At 32.7% G+C, this 20810-nt stretch overlaps 2 protein-coding genes across 6 annotated transcripts; both read right to left on the reverse strand.

Moving 5' to 3' along the window:
• Window positions 1-703: 703 nt before the first annotated feature.
• Window positions 704-5603, reverse strand: LOC108205426 (vesicle-associated protein 2-2). Its single transcript, XM_017375382.2, has 9 exons — window positions 5422-5603; window positions 5099-5206; window positions 4143-4213; window positions 3968-4049; window positions 3594-3709; window positions 3338-3511; window positions 2632-3015; window positions 1747-1824; window positions 704-1020 (listed from the first exon to the last, which is right to left on the reverse strand). Exons 2-9 carry the CDS (start codon window positions 5145-5147, stop codon window positions 907-909), a joined length of 1068 nt encoding a protein of 355 aa, XP_017230871.1. The 5' UTR covers window positions 5148-5206; window positions 5422-5603; the 3' UTR covers window positions 704-906.
• A 4530-nt stretch (window positions 5604-10133) lies between these two features.
• Window positions 10134-19532, reverse strand: LOC108205304 (protein WHAT'S THIS FACTOR 9, mitochondrial). 5 transcript variants are annotated; one of them, XR_010287862.1, is made up of 9 exons: window positions 19347-19532; window positions 13250-14638; window positions 13027-13128; window positions 12680-12853; window positions 12323-12543; window positions 11489-11593; window positions 10819-11064; window positions 10675-10743; window positions 10134-10554 (listed from the first exon to the last, which is right to left on the reverse strand). XR_010287862.1 is itself a non-coding variant. In XM_064085182.1 (2 exons), the coding sequence occupies exon 2, from the start codon at window positions 14619-14621 to the stop codon at window positions 13344-13346; it is 1278 nt and encodes a 425-aa protein (XP_063941252.1). In that variant the 5' UTR covers window positions 14622-14638; window positions 19347-19531; the 3' UTR covers window positions 12999-13343. The 5 variants fall into 5 exon arrangements, 1 of the variants encoding a protein (XP_063941252.1); XR_010287863.1 differs by lacking the exon at window positions 13027-13128; XR_010287861.1 differs by having other exon boundaries at window positions 13027-14638; window positions 19347-19531.
• Between the last annotated feature and the right edge of the window lie 1278 nt (window positions 19533-20810).

A 20810-nucleotide genomic window follows, 5' to 3' on the forward strand; every position in this document is an offset into this window, starting at 1 on the left:
TGGATCGGGTCAAGTTATTTGGGTATCTGTTGATGTGGTTGCTTATTTGGATCTTATCATATAACAATTTAACAGATTCTGTTAAAGTCAAAGGAGACTTAACGGCCGTGAAAGTTTGTCAATGTTTAGTGACCGGATTGAAAGTTATAATGAGTTTAATGATTCGTTTGAAAGTTTTTTGGGTTCGATGACCCACTTGCAAGTTGGGTGTCAGTTGAGTGACGAAAATGCTATTTAACCCTCTGATAAATTGTGTAAGCTTAGTAGCTTACGGACACCCATACATGTTTTTCTTACCATTTGGATTCATTCCTCAACGAACAATACACATGAAACTACTGAACTTGCTGGTATGCAGATATTCTGTTTTTTCTTCATAGTTCACAGCACAAGGGTACATTTAAAGAGAATGTTTCCACCCATCTGGGTAATAACCAAGCGCCGCTGCTCTGCCAGCAGGGCAATTCATAGGCACACTAATTCTTGAAATTACTATGAGATTTCTGTCATTCGAATAGGGAAACACAAAATTATATAAATGCTATCATATTTATTAGATGCAGACAGCTTTTGTTGTAAACAAAAGTCTGAGACACGCAGATCACTACAGGATTTCAAGACTAAAGCCTCATTGAAGGCGCAACTAAATTCTTGTTCTGTAGTACCCAACAGAATCAATATAAACTAGTATAGAGAAAAGAAGGATTAGGAACTATGCATACTACTGTATAAAAAAGACTTTGTCTATCCAAAACAGAGTTAGTAACTCGTCCTTGGGTACATTTTATCAGGGTTTGCACAAACCCTTTTGCAACTTTCACACCTCAGGAGCATAATATTCTGTTATCTACAGTCATATTTGATAAAGAGACCTCCTCATAGCATCTTGACAATAACTGTTATCTACTACTTGTGCATGAAGTGACCAAGCCAGACGCTAACAAGTGCCACCATACAAACAAACAGCAGAGGGAATCCCGATTGAGCTTTTTGTCCACTTCTCCTACTTCTCATCAGACCCTACAGAGCAGATTAAAAAGTCACATAAGTCAAATCTTTTAATAAAAATAAGGAAATGTCTAGTTCATGTTAAAACTTGGTGTTAAGACAGTGTTAAACCAGATACCTCTCACACAATTTTACAAGGGGATGTAAGAAAATAAAAGACGGAACACCCTAACAAGGAAACAATTAGTTTAAAAAGTTCATAAATTAGCTATTTCTCTGACAGATATACCAAAAGATTAGGATCTTCTGTAAATTAAGAGTTTTACTATCTAGTCAATGAGCAATATTTCACCACAAACAGAATAAGGCTTCTTGGAAGAGCCATTCCTGGACTTGACTAATTGCCCTATTGCCAAATTTCAGAGAACATAAAACAAGTTGCAGATTAGAAAAGCTATGGTGCAACGCCCAGTAATGTAGCCACATCGCAACTTTTAGTTGCACATGCCTTCTTTTTCTAGGCAGACGGAGGAGTAATTAACATCCAAACTTGCATATGTTTGAAGGATTAACTAGAAATGAGAAGGAACTACTAACTTGTGGAACTCTACCACTGTTTTGAAGGTACATATATAAAAATTGCTACTTGATTATAGCAATTTTTTCAACCTCAAACACTTGACAATTTAACTGATTTAGTCAACAGCAGGAAGAGATATTGTAAGGAAGTATAACTAGTGATCTTAGATAAAATATGAAAAAGTAATGGTTAGGAACTTAATGGAATTTACAACTCACCAACTCCTGCTGTAAAATTTCCCTGTCATGGGTACTCACTCTCTTCTCTTCTGTCAGCTTTGAAATTGTTCTCTCAGCCTGGAAGAAGCCACCAGAACTAAGTTAGTACCACTCCATAGTAGTAAAAAAGAAATTTTAATCTTTTGTTGAATAAAAAGTAATCCCTCCGTCCCAAATTGGAGAACTAGTTGACTTTGGACACACAGTTTAAAGGGTATTGACCGCCTATTTACGTGATCTATTTTTTCAAATTTTCTTTTGTAAATAAAACTTTCATACTTAAATTTTTGTTTACAAGAAAGAATAAAAAAAACAGATTACGTAGCTTGCGGTCAATGCACCTTAAATTGCAAGCCCAAAGTCAACAAGCTCTATTAATTTGGGATGGAGGGAGTAATTTCTGAACAGATATGTATTCGGGGTTTTACACAGAAGTGTGTGTTTCTCTTTGCCCACTAAACATCAGCAGTCACTCATTGCTTAACTTATTCAGGCAAAAAACAAATATTGTACATGGAAGAAATAATTAAATGTACATTAAAAGCATATAAACCAAATACTATTCACAACACAGTAAAGTAATTCAATAGTGTACTAGATATATTTAACCAAGTACCACCAGAACTTGGCAGAAAAATATATTCCCCTTCCCCATAGATCAAGTAAACCACATTAAATTTTAAAGAGTGATGATATTATCAATCACTACTTTTCATCTACTTGTTGACCCGTAATAGGAATCCTCTGATAATAATAATAATATATCATGCCACTTCACTGGACAAGAGTTTGCATAGGTCCCTTCATAATACCTTTTGTTCTTAATATAAGGTATTTTCTCAAAATCACATTTTGAAGGCAATAATTTACTACACACAAGTTTACCTCGTTCAGCTTTGATTCAAATTCTCTTAGTTTAAACTTGACCTCCTCGATATCCTTCACCAGCTTCAGCTCGTCCCCGTCCTTCATCATATTAGTTGGTGGTTTTTGTTCCTCAAATTCCTTTACGACCTTCAGTTCTACATCCTTGACTGTTTTAGAAACTACATGATTCTTTATACCTTGCTCAAAATCTCTGCTTCTAATCAACTCCTCATCAGCTTCATGCTTTACTGGCTTTAGGTCCTCAGCAGTTTCATGCTTTACTGGCTTTAGGTCCTCAGCAGCATCATGCTTCACAGGGTTCAATTCCTCAGCAGCTTCATGCCTTACAGGCTTCAAGTCCTCAGAAGCAACTACTTTGGTTTCCCTCAAATCGTCAGTACCCTTAAATTATAAGGTGAACAATCAATCATTACAACAAGTTGCAAAACTTAAAAAAAAAACAAAAAAGGAAGAAAGCAAATAACATTTTGTAGGGAACTTATATCCTCCAAATTACATCTACTTTTCATGAGTCAAAGAATATGACTCTGCAGTCTACCAACTAAGGAACTGATACTAAATTTGACCCCATACCTTCAGAAACAACTCGAAACACAGAAACAGATATAGATATTGATGTCTACAGAATTAGAATATGTAAAATATTGAAAGATTTCTCAAAATCCATATATTGATGATTACTATTTATTAAAATATTGCTTACTGTCTGAGGAGGACTGAAGTTTCCAGTGTAATTAGGGTGCTGCTCTTCGGGTGTGGGCACATCATACACCTGCTTCGCTGTACCATTGACTGGTGAATGTATAGGCGAATTGGGTGGGCTGACAAGAATCACTCTAAGCTTCTTCTCCTCAATATACCTTCCATCTTTGGCAAACTGAGATATGAAACAATAAGATTACAGGAATATTAAATTAAATTGCACATCTCTATATAGATTTTAAATCTTTGAGTGGTACCGTTGCAGATGTAATATCCTCCTCAGCCATCCCCACAGGAACAACAGCACATTGAAGTAAGAACTTGTCTTTGCAGATCATTTCAGGAGGAACAACCCTTTGCGCTTGCATTGTAACTATATTGACATAGATAAAAAGAATAAACCGACATCCTTAAACAACGAACTTAGGATGCCCAAATACTAAGAAGCAAGTGAGCAGCAAGAGGATATGATGCACAGTATGATTACAAAATAGGGAAGAATTAAAGGCATCTGAAAATAAAATGTGTTTCACACCTAAGCCTTAGCTTTAATAGTTTGATGCTATATTATAGAAAAAAATATCCATGCAAGTGTGTTCATACTTGCAAAACACGAATGAAGCATAGATACCTGTAAAATCACATATTTCTTTTGGTTTCACAATGCCTGTGTTTGGACGCACACAGTATTTTTTTGGAGAAGTAGTTTTCACCTGCAATTAGAGTAGTTAAGTTTATCAAACTAAATTCCATGTAAGGAATGCATTGGACAGCAAACTCTCTAGTAAACAAGTAGACATATGTACCTTGAAAGCAACATGTTGGTTGGTCTTATTGACTAGTCGAACAGAGCATGAGCTTTGTTTCTTCAACTCAACTTCAAAAGAAAATCAAATTATATCCACGATAAATCAAATGTTAATTTTTCAAAAAAAAAAAAACCCAGTGTGTTGTTTAATTAGACAAGAAAAAATAAATGGTCAAAGGCACTCCAACAATGTTCGCCACAAAAGCGAAACAAAGATTTAGGGTGAAAGTGAAAGAAAGAGTCTCCTGTCACTTTGAATAATATTTATAACTTCTAATTCTTCTCACTTATGTTTAATTTGTAACATATCAACTTATATATTTCTCTTAAAAATGAGAAAGATACTTGGAAAATAAAGCATGAGGTACATGTGATTTGGGTACTATAAATTCGGGTCAATTTAAAATACAATTAAAAAATCAATAAATTGCACAGATAGATACACCCTCCATCCCAAAATTGTTGTCACTTTGACTTTGACCCATATGACGAGACATTCATAATATACTTGCACATAATTTATTTATTTTTAAAAATCTATTTTGCATACAAATTACAATCATTTTATAGGCAAAAAAAAAATTTTCAAAAATAATATATGCAATTTGTTTTTTTAATAGCCTTAAATTTCGTGAAAAGGTGATTTTGACAAAAATTACGGACAAAGCAACAAAGAGAGCGCTCATAATTTTCTACTTTATTATTTCTTTTATAAATGCGCAAAAGTCGATTCCAGCTTGCAAGTGCAAAAGCCAAACAGAATTCAATTAGCTTATCAGTCTTCTTCTTTTTCTATTTACGATCAATTATGACTTCAACCCTCAACTCTTATCACTAAGCGGGGAGATATATCAGCTTAAATTTCACTCAATCAAAAAGTAAACGAACACAGAGAACATAATAACAGCCAAATAAACAGGAAATCAATCACAAGACAAAATATTCGAGACTCACAAATAAATTTGAGTTCTTGCGGCTGAATATCGAGAAGTTCAGTCTCCATTTTTCTTCAAAGAATCGGAAAACACAGCATCAAAATCACTAACACCTAGATCTCTTGGCCTGTATGTATATCCAAAACACACAATTTACATCACAATCATATCCTTACATACAATTTCACAAAATGAATTACTACTAAGTTGGCTCATAACCTCTTAATTAATTTATCGAGAGAGGAAAAAATAATTTATTTAATGAGACTGTACGAGAGCGTTAGAAAGGGTGAATTGTGGAGAATTGAGATCGAAAGCGGAGGATGAGAGGGGAGAACTTACTTGAGAAAACGAGAAATGAAGTGAAAGATGGAATGTTAATTAGGCCTAGATTTCATCGAAATGATGTGGTGTGTTGTGTAGTGTGTATATATATATTGTTGGTGACGATGGTATAGATTATGTCGATCGAGAGAGAGAGAGAGGGAGAGAGAGATGGTTTGGTAGAGAGTAGAAATGGGTGTAAGAGAGAGAAGTGAAAGGCAAGTATATAGGCCCATGACGGTGTTCGTTGTCACGTCTTTGTGATATTCGTGTGCTCCTCTTTAAAATTATTTAATATAATATTTTGTGTTTTTTGACAATTAAAATATATTGTCATTTAGATTAGCTAAAGAAAGTGTTTATTACTTATATTAGAAGTTATTTATTAACAAAATATAACATATGATTTATGTGTTTGAATAATTTTTAATATTTAGGATTTATCGATTATAAAAATTATTAATATAATAATAAGATATTATCTTTAAAAACAGCCCAATACATATTTATAAACTCAAAATTTAAAAATAAATCATTATTAGGATTTTTACCGACTAACAAGTCAAAAAAAAATTCATAAACTTACGCAAACTGTAAGAATAATTTATAATTTGTTTGCGACTTATAAGCCTCTAAAGCTAAAAATAAAAGTTTGGGCAAATATGCTCGTAATGTTCTAATTTTTATAAAATCTAAGTAAAATTATCAAATGTTGTTTTTAATTTTCATGTTATTAAATAAATATTATTTAAATTTAAATTTTATTATATAATATTTCCGTTCAATATATTTGGACAAAAACCGACAAATACGAGATTAAATATTTTTGGACAAAGAGAAACCCGATATGTCGTTGAACTACATTCGAGGAATTGACATATTTAAAATGTATAAAAACATAAGCGTAGTCAATTCTTTTTTATTTGTAAAAGGAAGTATATTCAAAGCACGTCCTTTTCGAATTATTTCATGTAAAAGAAAAAGCAATTGCAAACAAAACTTTAGATATGGTCCAGATAAACAATAATGTATCCATCTCGTCGGTTGATTGCATGAATCATTTGACATCAATTGAAATGGGAAAGGAGGTTTACAAACCCATCTGTAATAAATAAAATAGAGGTCGGAATGTAAGTTGAAAAATAGTTAAATAAGTAAGAGGAAAGATTTTCCGAAATTTAAAATTGTGGAATTTCATTTTTTATGTCAAAATGAATATACTATATTGTGAACACACTATGTCAATTATTAATATTAAAACAAAAAACTGATTTTCAAAAAAAGAAAAAGAAGAAAAATCTGATAAAAAATTTCCTCAGTATTTTCACTTTTAAGAAAATATAACAACTTGCGAACTGTGATATAGCTGAGGCCTGAGCAGCAGAATGTTTTAGGTATATTTAAGTGTATTTTCTTTATACTTTCTATAAAGTGTCACTTTTTAACTTTAACAAATAGGCTGTATATTCATCCTATCATGTTTTTACATAGTATGTAAACACTTTATTCCGGGCAGCAAATATTCCGTTTTATAATCATGGGATTGGATGAGTATTCTAAAAAATCCTGATTTAACCAATTAATTTTTTTATGTGGTTGAACGGTTTGATTTTTGAAATCCCATCAATCTTTATTATTTTTCATAATTGAAGTATATATAATAATTTATTAAAATTAAAATATTGTATTGTTTTAAATATGAATAATTGTAGAATTTATAATATAGTTAATATATATTTGTTAATAAATATCTAATATAAAATATGTCCGATTTTCACTCGGATTAATTCCTTCGAAAATCAGTTACGATTCTCAATTTTCGTATCACTACATTTGATCGATAATTAAAAGAAATAAAAATGTGCCGATACGGGTAACCTAAAGCATATGTTTTGGATATGCACATCATATAGCACTCTGGCAGTCCCAAATTTTGTTGTTGTATAGTACTTTTTAAGTTATCATGGTATTATTTATTAACTTTTTAAAGAGTTATAAATGATAATAAACAAATTTATTAAAGGGTCAACAACCTTGTGAAATCGTAAAAAATGTTATATCTATGACCTACTCATTTTCTAAATACAAACCCAACCAAACGACACCAATACACCATTGCAACCACCCTATTATAACGAATTCCGGATATGTTAGTACAGAAGATAGGAAGTTGTTTTGACCAGAGTTATATAAAAATTTAAACAAATTATTATTTAGAAAAAGAAAAAGGGAGCGTTAAAATATGTGTAAACCCCTATGTTCCTCAGGTAAAGAACCTAAAGGTAGGGAGGGAATAATTACTAATAAAAGCATATAAATTCAGTATATTTATAAATTTATTAATAAAAAAAAAATATAAACAAACAAATTCAATGTAAAATAGTGACAAAACACAAATAAATGATTAATCTACTAAAGACTGATAATCCGGGGGCACTATATAATACTTACTCCATCCATCCGTTTTGAAATATAAGTCGTTTGATTTTTTTGCACGTATTTTTAAGTGTTTTGACCATATGCTTAAAATCATTGTTTTTGAAATGTTCTTTTTCCGAATAATAATATCAATCATATACTTTTATTCAAAAAAATAAAATTTTGAAAATAATCATTTTTAGCATGTGGTCAAAGAACTTAAAAATGCGTGAAAAAAAATCAAACAACTTATATTTTATATTTTAAAAGAGAGGGAGTAATATAATAACATTATCTTGCACTAACAAGAGTTGATGTTGTCATACTGATCTATAATCTGAGTGGGGGCAGTGGATCTTAATATTGAAAACGAAATGGAACCTAAAAGAAGGTTGGTTGGGATATTTATGGCAAGAAAAATGAGATGCAGATGCAGCATTAGTGAACAACCTTTGTTTTCAAGTTTCATTCAGCTTTGCTCAACTTATTGCAACTGCAGTTGGTCAAAATACATCAACTAGTATGTTACTATTGTTGTTGTTAAGACACCCCCACACAAACACAAGAGAAGATCAACATCTCCATCATCAACTTCTTGCTTGTCATCTCACCAAATACACTAGTTGCCCATAATTTACCACTTCCAACTTATAACCACACGAAAATTCAAATAAATAAAAGTTTGATTTGCAACAATACATCTTTATTTTTTGTAATCGGGAAACTGATTGTCCTTCTGATTTTACTCTATTTTTTTCATTCGTCGCAATCAAATCCAAGATCAAGGTTCTTTTTGTCCATCTGTTTCGATCTTAATAATTATATGTAATATTTAATTATACAAAACATATAATAATTGTATCTATACGTGCATTTAATCATTCAAAACATATATTAATCATACAATTAAGTGAGCCACAATATATATAAAGCCTGCAACTTTATTTCACCTCAAATTTTTAAATAAGCGAGTTATCGAACAAATAATTGTAAACCGATATATGTTGAATATTATAGTATGAACCTAACAACACTTCGAGCACAGCGATGTCACCAAATATGACAGACCCGTGTAAAGTAGCAATATTAACTGGCAACTAACCACTCCTCTTTGATGCAACAAACACACATTCTTACGAGCTTCTTCATGTGTTCTAGAACTAAGCCGAGTCACTTCTAAATTTGTTCAAGATCGTAATGACTTTATTATCCTATTGCATTTATATGGAGTACTTGCAAATGAATCACCAGATGAATATATTACTCTATCTGTATAGAATGGTCCTAACAAGTATTTCTCTTCCATTGAAAACTTTGACACAATTGTGCATCAAGTTCCATTGTACATTTCTAGCAAAGAGTATGAAGATGTAAATTTTGGGCATGCACCAGAAATTTCTGCGTCGAACGCTTGTATTTACTCGGTGAACTTGTTGAAATAAAGCATAAAATTAATTAAGACATTCCACTAGCATATTTAGATTTTAAATCGACGGGTTCTCAAGATCTGGATTGGTAGAAGTCTCAAGTTCGATCCTCCATCAATCCCAATATTCTCACAATTTAGGATGGACACGAAAAGTAGAGATATGCGGCCCGTGATCTACCCTTCAACCCAAAAATATGGATTTCACATATTATCACTTCCCAATCTCAAATCAAGTTTGAGCAAAAGGTTTGAATAAAGCATCCACTTGTTTTGTTGGTGAAAAAATGTGAATACTGTTTGAATCTTTGAAGAGGAGGATTATTAACAAGACAGCTTACTTTTAAAAAATTTCATGATTATGTCCAACAATTTTATAAGCCTTTTAACATTTTCTTGACCACATTTTATTCTCTCTATTTGTCTTTTCTTTCCCTTTGAAAAAAATAAGGAGTCACCTTTTTGTAAAAAGAGCTCACCTTTCTTCTACTTCAAATAAGAGTATTTTTACCTCAACTTCCTCTTATAAGATACAAACAGAAGTGCAGGTTCAAATCTCGTTGATCTTATACTACTAAATTCTATTAGAAATTTGGTAACCTCTATTTTTTTTAATATAAAAATAAAGAAAATATCAAATATTTGGACGGGATCATGTACTGCACGAGTTATACATCAATTTTGTCATAAAAAAATCCAACGATACAAACAATCTACGACTTACAACTACTACCACTTCGATATGTCCAAATGCTTCACTAAAATTCTGTGTGGGGAGCAATAGAACTAATTTTGAATTTTATATCAAACTGAAATCAATAAAATATTTTTATGATGTGGAAAATGAGATTCATAATATAATTATGGCCCTTAATAAAGCATCTCAAGGCCCCCAAATATTTAATATTTATTATGGATCTGAAGATGGCGAATAAGTATAGTCATGAACTGTGAATGAGAAAAATGGCTACAGAGGGGACCTCAGATCTGTCAAATTAATTATCCCTCTCCTATTTAGTTTCCGCCAAGGCTCACCGTACTGGTCACCGGACATTTAAAACCAAGTACCTCTCTGCTTTTACATCTAAAACTCGCTTCTCTCATACATTGCTACAAACAACATTTTACTGGTGCCAAACAATGATCTGATGAAACAATTAAAACACAAACAAGCAACATTTAAGTGAAGAGTCGAGATTGCTAGACAAATTTCGGGCAATCATGTTTTTTTAGCACTATCACTATGACTCCTAATCAGCATCAAGGAAGCCAGCATCTTTTATTTCAAAATAGTATAGAGCATTCTCCTACAATCACCAATATACATTCATCAAGGTCTATGCATTTTCTATAAAATTACACTGAAAAGCAAAAAAGCTAGATAAATAGATTGAATAATATATTTTAAGACCAATACATCAAATTACCTCAAAGAAGTTTGCCAAAAATGTAACACAGAGCAGCACAGCAGGGGATACAAGCATACAACATACAAGCTGTCAAAGAAGATAAATGATTATTCCATCAAATGAAACCAAGCTATATTAGATATCCATAACCATAAAGTTTACCTCGTCTAACTTCGATTCAATGGTTTTGATTGCACCTCCTTTTTACTAACTCTAGCTTGTCCCCATTCTTCATTATCTTAGATTCTACAGCAGTCAATAGTAAACGATCCTCAAAATCCTCTCTGACACCTTCATCTCCACTACATCCCCTTCTTTTTTTGAAACTACAAGATCTTTCATATCTTTCTCAAAATCTTTGCTTGGAATCAACTCGTCAGCAGTATCATGCTTTGATGCCTTCAGGTCCTGAGAAATTTCATGTTTTACTGGCTTCAGGTCCTCAGCGTATCATGCTGTACGGGCTTTTTAGTCATCAGATCTATCAATTTTGTTTTCACTTACATCTTCAATAACATTAAGTTTATTGGCGAAAACTTTATCAGTACATTATATTCCGAATTCAAAAAAAGTAGGCACAAAGAAAACAACATTTTAAAGGAAAGACAAAATCTCCAAGTCACATCTACATTTAATCTTAATAAACTTTCAAATATGAAATCGATACTGAGTATGACCCACACTTACATAATTGGAATATAACAAAGAAAAGGAATCCATGAAGTGAAAATATCTAGTTATTCAACAATTGATTACTTTCTGATGAGGACCGAAGTTTTTACTGTAATCAGGATGCTAATATCTGGTTATAGTCATATCATAAAACTTGCACCTGCTTTGTTGTACCATTCACTAAAGAAAGTGTTGGACAATTAGGTGGCCTGACAAGAATCACTATAAGATTCTTCTCCCCAACACACTTCCCATCTTTGGCTAACTGAGATACGAAACAATGTGATTATCAGAACAGTATTTTAAGTCACATACCCCACAATGGTCAAAATTAAAGGAAAGGTACAACCATCCCCACAAGAAAAACAGTGCATTAAGTAAGAACTTGTCTTTGCAGATCATCAGGGGAAACAACCTTTGTTCTTGCATTGTAACTATATGTACACACTACCCAGAATCAAAAAATAAACTGACAACCTTCAACAATGACCGAACATACCCAAATTCCAACGGACTCGGCAGCAACTGCGCTTTCTAAGAATTTTTTGACTCTTTTTAGTCTAGAATTGTAAATTAGATTATTAAGATTGTTTGTTTAAATTCAGTTTTTTTATCCCATCTAAAAAGATTATAAAACATATACAAAACAATGAGCAGAAAGTATCCTCCCAATACCTGATAGGATTCACTCGCCTTTAAGATTATCTGTCTCTTGCACATCATAGAAATTCATCATAAAATTTCTTTGAATTTTTTTATATAAGAAACAAAATTGATCATATTTTATAAAAGAAAAAGTTTATTTTCTGGCTGTTTATGTAGTTTTTACCTTTAAAATGAAAAACATAATAGATATAACATAGATTATTATTGGCCCATGGACAACAACATAACTGTGTGTTCTTTTATGTAGTAGCATCATAAATTAATTTAAAATAATGATTTCAAAAAACAAAATATTAAAAGAATAAATATGCATGTGAAGAACAATTACCTCCGACATCCCAGTAGATAATATAACAAACACCATGAGCCATGTAGAAAATGTCACTACTGTGTGACCAAGTCATATGCAATACTTGCCACTTGCCTCCGACGAAATTCCCATTAGTGGCAGAACTGATGATCCCCGAGCCACTGGAGTAAAAAGATATGCCAAACATGTGTGCCCCATAACCCTCGCCTTAATGATGCACAATTAACTTATCTTTCCAGCTGCATGCATAAAAGTATCATGTGTTTATATATACATGAGGTTACATTAAAACACTATAATCTACACTACTCAATGAATGTGCAATAATTACCAAGTTTGTGCATTGGTTGTAAAAAATTTGAATAGCAGTCTTACACTAGTAGTAGTTCCCCACTCTTTGCTGCTGATTTTAGCAAACTTCTCTCTACGTAAGGTGAATAAGACCAACTCAACTGGGCGCTAAACATGATATAAGAAGATAGCTCTATCCATTAGCAATGCAAGTCCTGCCATTATCATCGGCCTCCTCAATGCAGCTAAACCTTATTTCTGAATTCATAATTAAAAGAAGAATACATGACTCTCTAAAAATCACAACTCTAGGAAATGTATTGATGAAAATGGTTGCACCTGGGATTATTCAAGATCTACATATATAGAGACACGTCTTACAAGTAGTATTTATTTCCAGATGGGACAAAAACAATTAATAATGAATAAACCTTGTGTTCCATCGTAAGTGGAGAATGTCTTTGCTCTAACTAATAGCAATCAATCTTTTCTGTAGGGACTGATGGGTAATATTACCCATATGAATACATAACCTGCAAACACAAGCACGCAAACCATAACTACCATATTTATCACTACTTGTATATTCTTTGCCAATGTTGCCTCCATGCTTCTATAAAATTCCCAAGCTCCTTCTAGCATAAATGAACTTACACAGACAGCCGTGGAATGCTATAAGTCTATACCACATACATGCTGATCAGCTCCGCACAGCAACTACCAGGTTTTAACACAAGGAAGCAATATGTCATGAATTTTGTGGAGCTTCATCTGAGTCATATTCAGAAAGAGGGTTATGATCCGACTCTCCTTCAGAAGTGTATCTATTGTCAACGAAATCATCACCACAAACATTTCTCATTTGATCAAGATATTCATCTCTTTTCTTCTTGTACATGCCTGTGCTCCTCTTAAGCACCCCTTCTTTCATTAGGCTCACATATTTTTCTCTGATATCAACAAGGGGGTGTTTTTGGATAAGTTTTTGACGTTCATACGCTTCCCTAAGAACCACAGTTTGGGTGTCAGACTTCTTTGAAATGTAAAATATACCAGGATGGCGCTCAAACACCTTAGTAAACTTCTGGGGCAAGAACAAGGCTTTTCGCAGGTTGCTCACATTCCGTCTCTCTGTTTTCTTTTGTAAGGTCAAGTGCAGAAGCTCATGAAAGACACCAACATTTCTCTTCTCAGAAACATCTGTACGGGGATCCAAATGGGAAGAGTCACAATAAGGCGATGTATAAGGGAGCCTTTGCCACTCTTCTAACCATTTCATACATTTCCTTTTTAACCCAAATCCCCTTGTAAATGCAACAGGGAAAGCCAAATTTTCATTTCTAACACCTTCCTGTGTCTGAAAATCTGAACTCTTTTCCAAGTGCGAAATAGCTAGATTATCATCCCAAGACAAAAGTCTTAAACCAGCACGACCATCAGGAAGGGAAACTAATGAAAAATGTTCTGGATGATGACGTATCAAACTATTAAGATAGTTATAAGGCAATCCCAAATCCCATTTAAGTTGGTCGATTGTTTGTAAAGGAAGAGTCCTATTTTTCGTGAGCATGAGCAACTTGCGGAGCCTATTAAGAAGATCATTCTGATACTGCTGGAAAACCAAAAGTTCCTCTTTATGGAGATTTAGGGCTTCTGGAGTCACACGAAACCAAGGGACACGAGTACCTCCACTGTCATTCTCATAAAACTCTTCAAACATAGTGGGGTATCTCCTAGTAAAGGTGGAAATCTTAAGATCATGAGGAAGACCAAGTTGTCCTCTACGACTTGAGAGGTGATATACTGGAAGGCAGCATCGATGATCAGAGCAAATGATGGACACAAGGATGCAGGCTGCTTTGAGTTCCCTACCACCAGCCACAACAGCATCCAACACACTATCTTTTACCCATTTGAACTTTATATTCACCAAACTGCATCTCTGCTGGTACCTATATCCTATCTTACACCCATTAATGAGGAACCGATAGCCTCCATCCTTCCCCCACCACCACGAGTGTACCATGATTCACTTGCAAAAACCTAACAACAAACTAGTCAAATAACATCACTAGATATACAATCATGCAAAGTAGACATAAGCCTGAGTATCTCTTTAGAAAAAACATGTCAAATACAACTAAGAAGATAGAAGATGTTCACTGTACTGTTGCTGAATGACAACAAAAATAAATACAAGCAACTGATGACAGCATGCAAGTATAGCATTTTTATAAGAAAAAGGAAGCACAATAATTGATCATACTGGGAAAAAGTGAAACTGAGACCAATCTGTCAAACAACAACGGCAATACAAAGATCAGTAGTAATTAATAATCAAGAATTATAAAAGAGTATAATCTAACTGTGCATGAAGACTTTTGCAATCATTATCCAGATAGGAAACTTCAAAAGAACACCAACCAAACACAATTTCATTTGCAATTAATCCCTCTTTCTACTTTCCTTCTTGATTTCAAAAATTTAATTAAGAACTATATAGATAAAAGGGGAGCATATCAATCAAGTATGTACTCTCTTCATAGCAAGCTTATTAAGAGGAGAGTCCAGTCCAGTCCAACAAAATTTTTCATTTCTTGTCCTTTTAACCAGTCATAAAAGATGAAGTATGTATTGTAGCAGCGAAGGGAAAAAAATGACAAATTCACAATAGGGCAAAAATCCAATTCATCATACTCCTTGTTAAAAGGCGTGTTAATAATAGCATACAAAAGGGGGAATGTGAAAATTAAAAGTCAAACAAATATACTTAAACAAACCAAGAATCAATTAGAACTATAATCAAGTAGAGGATAAATCAGCAAGCCACACATAAGTCATAAATTTCTCCCCTTTTCCAAACAAAACCGAGTTGAAGCTAAGGAATTCATTACTCGAAAGGCCCTATTCAGCAAAAGTATGTCGAATGCCAACTTGAACCATAATATTCTCCCAACCAACATGCTAACACGAGTAGTGTTTAGCTATTGAATTTAGTACCACATTCAACAGATAACTCTGTCACCTTACATTTCATTTGATAGAAATCTACAAATCCAATGCCATTCGACAAGCTAATTTGCAGCCTGTATGCCCAGTCATTAACAGTAAAAATATTATAGGCCTAAAGAAGCACATACTTGAAAAATCTAAGTACCCTATAGTGAGAAACTTTTTGCAAATTAAAGATACAAACAATCAACTAAACAAACTAATATCATAAAGCAACCTAACAAACACATGCTGGGACATCTGCAGATATATACAGATATAAAACAAAAATATATAAGCAAAACAATCTTTAGATAGTCAGTGGAAGTGCAGAGCTTACCCAATCAATAATAAAATCAGTTCAAATTTCAATTACAGAGCTAAGAGTGAGTGAGAAGCTCAAATATTTGGACCGATCGACCAAGAGTTAAATGGACAAGTCAGATTTTTGTTTCATCTATGCTTAAAAAAATAGAACGCCCCGAGTAAAATCTCTGCAAATTAATATCCTTGGGCCGGAAAAAAATATTATTTTAGCAAGGTTATTAATTGATTGATTGATGAATATCAAATTATAGGATTTTGTGTGTCTATGGGCCCACAATAACAATCACATTTTGTTTAGGTAGCAAATTTCTATTGGCTCCATTCCATTAATAATGATAACCCTTGTATGTACAAAAATTTCCGTCAATCAAAATCTCCCCCTAACTAAAAAGTTGTTGTTAGCATGGACACACACTAGATTCCTTTTTATTATTTTATTAATAAATTCAAATTTATTAAGTCACGCAATATTTCAGTTCAAATATAATTGCTTATTCCTAATTCAACATGCATAGGATATTAGTTAATAATCGGATTTAGTCGGTAAAGAAATGGAACAAGGATTAATCTGATCAATTGGATGATTAATTAGATAATCAGATATTTAATTAGCTCGGTGAGTTACAGAATACCAATTAATGGGTGATTAATCATTGATCCTTAAAACAATGTCAAATATACACGTATATGATTGTCAAAATCATTAATCTTATGTATCAACAAATATTTAACTAATTAGTTCACGTACGATAAACAAAGCTAATGATTGTAAATTTAGTGCTTGTAATATTTGTTGCATGTATATACTAATTAGAGAACCATTCCATCTAAAACTTTAAGGTTGCCTTCTTGTCCATTTTAAAATGTGAGAATATTGGGGGTGGCAGGGGCTCGAACCCGAGACCTCCCGCAGACCAGAGCTCTGATACCATGTAGAGAACCATTCCATCTAAAACCTTTCGGTGTTAGAGGAGGCCTCTTTATGGATCTTATACTTATATTTCAACACCAATAATCATATATTTATTAGAATTGAATTTGCATCTTATTCATAAAATTACGAAACTATTTTAGAATTATTTTAACAAAGATGTTTCATTAAAAATTTTGGTATTTACGTGCTACATATAAAACTTTTTAGTATGTTTAATGATTAATTATTTTATATTTTTATTGGGTTTATAAGGATTTTTCAAAATTTTATTATCTTATACATTTACCGATATTATTAATTTATCCAAGTCGGGACCACGAGAAATTATTATTTACACAAAATCTTTAATTTATCGATATTCATTTATCGAGTTTTTACCGTAATGCATAAGTTACCTTGATTTTTAGATTAAGATTAGTCGCCACATATAGTTTAATTATTAAATAAATATTATCATTTTATTTTGATAAATTTGATTAATAATATTCTGAATTATTTCAGTGTTTTAATCTAATTGTTAGATGGACGTGTCACTCATTCGTTCTGAACATTTACAGGACTGATTTCAACTATAAAAGTAACAAAGAAATATATTTCTGTATTACTTCTGCTTCTTGTTACGTATACAGATCTGTTGATTTTTCATTTCTACTTGGATTTGTTAGGAAATGCTAAGGTCGCAATTAAAAATTTAAACTAGGAAGTGGCAGGCACTGTCATGTTCACTCTAGTCAGTTATCATTTCAGTACTCCCACTAAGTTCCCAAGTGCATTTGTTGCACTCATCCTTTTTCAGTCTGATGTTTACAACACTCGCAAATTGGAGCTCATCTAGTATCAGGAAATTCTCAACACAAAACATCATTTCATCGCTATATAAATTGACTATACAAAGACAAAGTTTTTTATAATTTTATTATTCATCTTTAGTGATACTTGATTCTATGTGCTCTGTAAAGTATGATTTAATTTAGAAAGGATTAAATCCCAAAACTTTACTACCTTCTGTACTAAGAGAGGAATGTTATCCAAAATGCATGACAAGAACCACTAGTTAACATATCAGTGATAGAATCAGAATTTCTAAATAATTTTGCACTGATCAAAAGTTGGATTTTAGAAGTTCTATTAGTAATCTAAAAGATCAGTCGACAACAGGAATTATTGTCCAGGCTAGCCTCATCAGTTCCTGATGTTATAGTTTTTTTATAGGCAATGAACAACTTGTGTAAGTTGATTACTTGATTCAGAGATGGGAGTCTGTGTCAAGCTAAAAACACGGATACAAGCTAATGTGATTAGTGGCTAGGAGATGGAAAACTTGTCCAGACAGTACCTGCTATTCTACCAATTGGCCATAACATTCAAAAAGCAATTTAAGATGTACCCATCACAAATCACAGACTAGTCCATATTTTTTATTCCCTTCCACAATAGATATTAGTCTGTGCTCAAGATTAAGTATCACCTAGGATAAAAAATGAAAAGAAAACAAACATAGCTACCAACGTGTTCTGAGGTGCCAGTTGAAATAATTCATCAGCCTAGCAATGAATTTTACTCGTTACACATTTCTACATTTTAATCAGCTTTAAATTGGAGCATTGATTCAAATTTACTTGTTTTTGAGGTAATTGTGGGTGAGTGTTCCATGTTCAAATTTGTCTAAAAAGTCAGAAAACAATTAAAATGAGAAACAGGGAGTAGTTCCATGTTATAGTTCAGCCCAATATCATCCTACATACCAAGCCAAAACTCGACACTAACAGCCATAGTCAGTAATGGTAAGTGCTAACTATAGCTACTAGTTTGAGCATTTTACTCATTTAAGTACCATTACTCGGGAATCGCTGGCCAAGTCCCACCTTTCGAATGTTCACTACCCTTGACATACTCCATCAGAGAATCAATCAAGCAGAGGCAACTCCCAGGTATGACCCAATATATTGTAACCTCATTATGGATATTATAATTTATAATATACATTTTCTTTTTTTTAATTACAATTAAGGGTCCAATCTAAAAAAAGGCAAATGGCGCTGAATAGACATTAATCTTTATCATAGTTACAATTTCTTGATACTTTATTAACTAGATTTCTTGAAAAAATAGAGCAAGCAAAATATTATACACATTGTTCTAAGAGGCTTTTCATCAAACACTGTAATGCACATGTTGAAACACAAGCATCTAACCCAAAAATGAGCGAAAACATACATTTATCTGCCCCAGGCATATCCACATACGTAAATAACCTCATCACATATAAACCTAAAATTACTTATGTGTGTGTGTATGCATATATACACATACAATCTGCTATAAACACACAAAATCGAAAAATAACTGGAATATATATACATACACACAAATCAGTGATAACGATGTAATAACACATAAATTAGCTAGATTGACAAATGATTTATCGAAATCAATCGACATAATGACACATAAATTAGCAAGAAAAATGAAGAAAATTTAAATGGATCCAAGTCGAACCTGTTTATTTAGATAAATTGAGGTTTAAATTTGCTGAAGATAGTTGGAGAGATAATCGTTGATAATGGTAGATTCGGCTGAGGTTTGAAGCTCGTTGAGAATCAGCAAGATGGATACAACGGCATAAATATTTAAAGTTTTAATACTTTAATCTGATTACACTATATGTGAAGTTTTATCATATTTAAACTTGGTTTTTCAGTTTTTCATAATACCAAATATTTTAATTGAGATTCCAACATTACTCACAAAGCTTTGAAAAAAGGGCCCAAATAACCAAATTTTAGAGTTTAATGCCCTTAATAACAAATTTTGTAAAAATGGCCCCAAATGACATGTAAAGACGTTTGTCAAGTAGCGTCTTATACACTCAAAGGCAAACGCTACTCCGTGTAGCGTTTACCACCTTTAGATGAGATGAGGTAGGTTTACGCAAGTGTTGTTCCTATTTCATAAATAACCTGGCCTTTGTTTAAGTTATTATAAAACTATAGAGAAATGTTAGCGAAGTTAGCCCCATTCCACTTATTTATATAATTTATATAATAAATTAACAATCGTTAATATTTAGGGTTTATATTTGAGTTTTAGAATAATTAATTTATACTTTAAATTAAATTGACTGACAGTTAGGGTTTAGGATTGAGGGTCGAGCCTAAACCCTAATTAATTCGAGGCTTTAGGGCCGATGGCCCTTAAGCCGAGAAACCGGTTTAATAAGTAAATTAACAATCGTTAACATTTAGGGTTTAGGTTTGGGTTGCAGAATGATTAATTTGTACTGTATATTGAATTGGCTGACGGTTAGGGTTTAGGATTGAGGGTGTAGGGCCGGTAGGCCCTACTCCCTCGAGCCTAAACCCTAATTAATGCGAGGCTGCAGGGCTGAAGGCCCTAAAGCCGAGAAACCAGCGGAATAAATTAATTTACAATCGTTAACATTTAGGGTTTAGGTTTGGGTTGCAGAATGATTAATTCGTACTTTATATTAAATTGGCCGACGGTTAGGGTTTAGGATTGAGGGTGTAGGGCCGGTAGGCCCTACTCCCTCGAGCCTAAACCCTAATTAATGCGAGGCTGCAGGGCCGAAGGCCCTAAAGCCGAGAAATCGGCGGAATAAATTAATTTACAATCGTTAACATTTAGAGTTTAGATTTGGGTTGTAGAATGATAAATGCGTACTTTAAATTAAATTAAATTAATGCAAGGTTGTAATTTAAATTTTCATCAAAAAAATTTGTTATTTTGTTTTTAACTAATTGAAAAAAAAATTACAAAATTGGTAAACAAAATTCAAATTTGGTGTTTTGAGTAACGAAATCAAAAAAATAAATAAAAAACAAACAATTTTCACAATAAACACTAGAGCAATTAGCGTTTTAGTTTTTATCTAATAGGCTAACGCTTTTGTTTGATACATACAATGAAACGCTTGTGTAACTAGCGTTTTGTTTTAATTGAAAA

The sequence above is a fragment of the Daucus carota genome, chromosome 1 (genome assembly GCF_001625215.2).
Source record: "Daucus carota subsp. sativus chromosome 1, DH1 v3.0, whole genome shotgun sequence".
Classification (NCBI taxonomy): domain Eukaryota; kingdom Viridiplantae; phylum Streptophyta; class Magnoliopsida; order Apiales; family Apiaceae; genus Daucus; species Daucus carota.